This window comes from Tigriopus californicus, chromosome 6, assembly GCF_007210705.1.
Source record: "Tigriopus californicus strain San Diego chromosome 6, Tcal_SD_v2.1, whole genome shotgun sequence".
NCBI classification, from domain to species: domain Eukaryota; kingdom Metazoa; phylum Arthropoda; class Copepoda; order Harpacticoida; family Harpacticidae; genus Tigriopus; species Tigriopus californicus.
In genome coordinates, this window is record NC_081445.1 from 3681541 (window position 1) to 3686329 (window position 4789).

A 4789-nucleotide genomic window follows, 5' to 3' on the forward strand; every position below is an offset into this window, starting at 1 on the left:
AAGCACATCTTTTAGTAAACGTTACATCAAAAAATTTACCCATGATTCTCCGCTTGATACTCTTCCCACACATTAAGGTGCTCTTTGGAAAGACACAAGAAACACATTGTCAATTGGAACAAATTGTTATAATCCGCAATTAACACGACCAAAGAGACAAATAATATTGGAGGAAAAGAACCGTCGAAATGCTGAAGAGACAAACATGTCAAGGAAGAGGAAGCTTAAAAAGAGGGAACATTTAATTAGAAGAGATGGCCTCGTTGGATGTGCTGGGTGATGCTTTGGAAGAGCGACCTGCTGGTTTGGCTGTTTTTACCGGGAAAAAAACTCGACTTTGAGGCTTGTGAATACGTTTTCGACTTAGTCGAGGGAATGAAGAGGGATTGACGTTCGTAGTGTTGAGGAATTGGAACAAATTGTTATAATCCGCAATTAACACGACCAAAGAGACAAATAATATTGGAGGAAAAGAACCGTCGAAAGGCGATCGGAAATTTTCCATCAGAGTCCTCTTTTCCTCGAAGGTCAAATCATCGGACATCAACATGACTTCAATTTCTTCCACTTTTTCCTTGACTTTGAACAATCACCGAGAAACTTTGACATCTTCTAAAAAAATACCAAAAAAAGGATTTCAGAAAATGAACAAAAGTTTACTTTATGAAGAAGAGCTTGCGCATGGTTCGTTAAATCACATTCAAGTGTGAGTATACAGTGACAAAATATGGACGGCTTCTAAATTCAGAGCTTAACTTGCAAATAGGTGTTTTTCAAGTACACTCACAAGCCGTTTTATGATGCATTTTGATGCAAGTTATTGCAAAGGACATTTTTTGTTGTGAGCAATTAAGTTAATCATTAGAAGAAGTATTAACTGACGACTTAAACGTACTTAAGTAAATAAATTTGGGCCATCAGTTGTCTATACCCGGACCCTCTGAATTGGGAAAGATAACAAAATGGAATAACAGTTTTTGTAAGTTCTGTCACCGAATTTGTGAATAAACCTGTAACTTACCAAGTCAATGCTTTCGTCAACGCTGGTAACTTGAATTGGTTGATCATTCTCGTTGGTCAAGAGATTGCAGACGTCAGGACCTATTGCTTCGGTATTCCTTTCCCGAGTGCCATCTTGCTGTACTTTGTTTGGTTCCAATAATCTAAAATGTGCACGTGCTTGCACAAGTTTCTATGAAGAAAAGTAAAAAGGAAGTTTTTAATCCCTGCTAATGTGATCAACAAAATCAACCAAAGATTCAGGTTGTATACCTGTAGGCATATCGTCGGCAGATACAAGTATACTTGTGTACACACATCTGGGCGTTGTTGCAGCCTCTACAGCGAACCTGGCACAACTCAGAATTGCACGGAAAGCGATTTTTTCTTCATCAAGTAGCTTGTTTTCTCGCCATTGGGGTCTTCTTGCTTGATGACGTTGACAGATCTGTCATCAATTCGTTCGAGTGAATATCTGGCCATTTCATCTTCAGATGGATGATCCTTGTTCAGATCAGACTAAATCTTGGATTGGCCAACACCCCGCATCCCCTCTTTTGCAACGAGATCTTTCCGGACGAAGATCTTGTTTACATGCTTCAGTCCAATGCAAAAGCGGGCAATGTTTATACTGGGTTTTAACACCCCTTTGATGGTTCGGTGGTACCGCTCAACATGTAGCTTGTGAGATGGGGTTCCCAGGGTGGCCCATAGTTCGTTACAAAGTAAGCCCACGTACTTTCTTCAGAAGCTTCCTAAACGAGAATATGAACTGCATTTAACACACTTGACACACTCTAGAGGAAATTTGATGAAATACAATATGTCTCGCTTCTAAAACTTGAATCAAAAACTTGTCCAAGTCTGACTTAAATCCTGCCACTGGATCAAGTCCTACATTTGCCCTACGAATATTTGAAGGCAGCAAATTGAACAATGAAGGAGCCGAGAAAGGAGGGAATTGGACTTCATTGTTTTGACTAGCCTGGATTCTCGAGGGCTTGAAGGTGCTCTCAAAACGCACGTTAAGCCTCTACGGTCACTACAATTGACCCTAAATCCTGGGTTGAGACAAAGCTCATGGATACTTTTGAAAACGTACAGTATCAGATACCTTTCGTACCTTTTCTGAACACTGTACAGTCCCAACTTTTTTAGTCTATCCCAATATGAGAGCTCTCTCAATCCTGTGATGTTCTTAGTGAAACATCTTTGGACTTGCTCGACCTTTTGCAAACCTGCTGAACTCATTGGAGCCCAAATGGGAGAGGCATATTCAAGATGCGGCTGGACAATCGACTTGTACAGAGTTAGCACCGTGATACTATCTCTGGACTTAAACTTGCGATATATCCAACCACATGTTTAAAAAGCCTTACCAACTTTCAACTGGATATGCTCATCGAACTTTCCATTATCTTGGGGGACTACACCTAAATCCTTCATGGATGAGACCATCTCAATGTCATTACCTTCATCATCTAATAGTGGAGTGTCTAATGGCGTCGACCCAAAGGTCATTGAGCGGAATTTCATTCCATTCAGTGCCATGTTACTCGCAGCAACCCAGGAGTAGATTTGGCTAAGGACCTCTTCCAGACAATCGGAATTCTGACCATTCCTACCAACTACTGATTCCTTTTATTCTTTTAAAGAGCTTACCTATTTTGATCGAATGTGCAGCATGTTTTGAGTAAAAGGACGAACCTCGGCCAAATGCCGAAGACCTTTAATGTCTTGTAACATCTCCGGGTTTTTAATCCTCTTGGTCCAGTTCTTTTCGAGGTGCCAATGGCAAACACTCCAAAGCACATTTGGGTTGATCACCTCTCTCCAGGAGTTTACGAATGTGCGGCTGGTGTCGCTGAGAAGTGTTTTGACATTCATACAAGCTGTTGGGGCGATATGTTGGACGATCTTCAGCGTAACGGAAAAAAACACCTGGTTCTCATTTTCGACCAAGGCCTGAAAGACAGGGCTTCCCTCTCCACGACAATCTGAAAATAAAATAAGGAGCAGAAAAAAATAACTGCATTCATACAAAAACACCCTCAACTTTAAGTCCATGTAAGTTAAAAGCTTACGATCATTCTTTGATTCAGATTATTTTCCTGCATTGTTTACCGCTTTTGAAGACCTTTTTAGGCTTTACTTCATAGTAGGACAATATCTTCTGATTATCATGATCATCATTATCACATCAAACTCAGTCCAGGGCAAACAATTAAAAACAAACTGGTCTTACCAAATATTATGATTGAGATCAAGATGAAGTTGACCACATTCGTTGCATGAGTTCCATCGATTGAAATGGCAGTAGGATGATCATGGAAACGCTTGATCATTTCTGGGCTGGCGTAAGTCAGGAGGAAATATCCAAATGTTTCGGTAATTTTAGCTTCGACGTCTCCCGGAGTTAATGACATGACAAACTTCCGCCCAAAGTTGAAACCGCGAAAACCTTCGTCGCTCATCAATGATAACACATTTTTGACTTCAGAAGCATTTTCGTCGTAACCTATAAAGTGCATGCACTGGTTTATGGTAATTCATATCGTTTTTGCATGAAAAAGCATACTTACCCTCCAAGTTGCTGGACTTTTTAATGCGATGAACATCGGCGTAAGTGACAGGTTTGCTATCCTTGTCCATATCATTACTTGACAAATATTTGTCAATAACAACATCTGAACGAATCCCAAATTTGAGGAGCTCCATAGTTTCATTTTTCATCACTTTTGAGAGGCGTATGTTCTTTCGTTCAAAGGCATGTGAATGCTTAAGGCAACCATAAACAAGAACTTGTTTAGCAGTGTCACACCAATCTGATTGCTAATCATTGCACAAACATATCATCTTAAGGTTGAATGTGATCCTAAAGCAAAAAAAGATTTACCTCGGATACGTACCAACTTTGTGAAGGGATGTTTAATGTTTAGTAAATAATTGCTTGAATGTATTAAACGTACTTGGCAGGGCAATTGTAATTTTTTTTTCGTGTTTTTGGTGCCGGGTCACTTGCTCTGGATATTTTGGGAACAATGCAAGACCCGGTAGGTGCCTGCGATGCCTTTGGAACCGTTGACGGCAGTGAACGAAAAATATCGGTCCAATTCATTCTCGCCATTCAAGAGCATCGTCCATGGTATTGAATTGAAGTCGAATTGGTTCACATACATGTAGTTGCTTGGGCCATGGGGGTAATGGCTATACAATATCGGGCAAAATTTTACCAATAAAATGAAAAGGGAACTCGAACCACAAAAAGAGTTATCAACATGCTCAAATTTCAATAACCTTGTAAGAAAACGGTCAAAACCAAAGATATATTGGAATCCAAAACTCTTGTAACTCCTTACGTCAATCACATTCCTCTATCGCCGAAATTAATCCTTCGTTCCCCCTACAGTACTCAAACGAATAAGGGTTATTTTTGAGCACTTGACAGTCTACATTTGATTGGGGACGTCATTGTTCATTTTGTCTGTTCATCTTTGTTCTGGGCTACATTGATAGGTTTGAAATCAGAACTCTCAGTCTTGAGCAAATAATGTAATACTCTGATGTCTGGTTTTGTGATAAAACTTTTTGTATGTAGTTTCACTCTTTGATTTTCCTTGTCCATCCTATTCAAAACAGACCATGTTTAGCACCAAGATCCCTACAAAAGTAATTTGGATTTCACCTCTGGCCTTTTAATTTAAATAAGAATAGAGACAATTTGTAAATGTAAAATGAGGGAATGTATTAACAAGTGAGGATGAGAGAATTTATTTATAAGAGAAAATGA

The 4789-nt window shown here is 39.5% G+C and overlaps 1 protein-coding gene across 3 annotated transcripts; it reads right to left on the minus strand.

Annotated features, from left to right (window-relative positions):
• Nucleotides 1-207: 207 nt before the first annotated feature.
• Nucleotides 208-4124, minus strand: LOC131881896 (uncharacterized). 3 transcript variants are annotated; one of them, XR_009373415.1, is made up of 7 exons: nucleotides 3969-4124; nucleotides 3582-3874; nucleotides 3245-3517; nucleotides 2727-2996; nucleotides 1273-1754; nucleotides 1022-1192; nucleotides 208-612 (listed from the first exon to the last, which is right to left on the minus strand). XR_009373415.1 is itself a non-coding variant. In XM_059228886.1 (6 exons), exons 1-4 carry the CDS (start codon nucleotides 3730-3732, stop codon nucleotides 1638-1640), a joined length of 831 nt encoding a protein of 276 aa, XP_059084869.1. In that variant the 5' UTR covers nucleotides 3733-3800; the 3' UTR covers nucleotides 228-612; nucleotides 1022-1192; nucleotides 1273-1637. The 3 variants fall into 3 exon arrangements, 1 of the variants encoding a protein (XP_059084869.1); XR_009373414.1 differs by having other exon boundaries at nucleotides 209-612; nucleotides 2662-2996; XM_059228886.1 differs by lacking the exon at nucleotides 3969-4124 and having other exon boundaries at nucleotides 228-612; nucleotides 2707-2996; nucleotides 3582-3800.
• Between the last annotated feature and the right edge of the window lie 665 nt (nucleotides 4125-4789).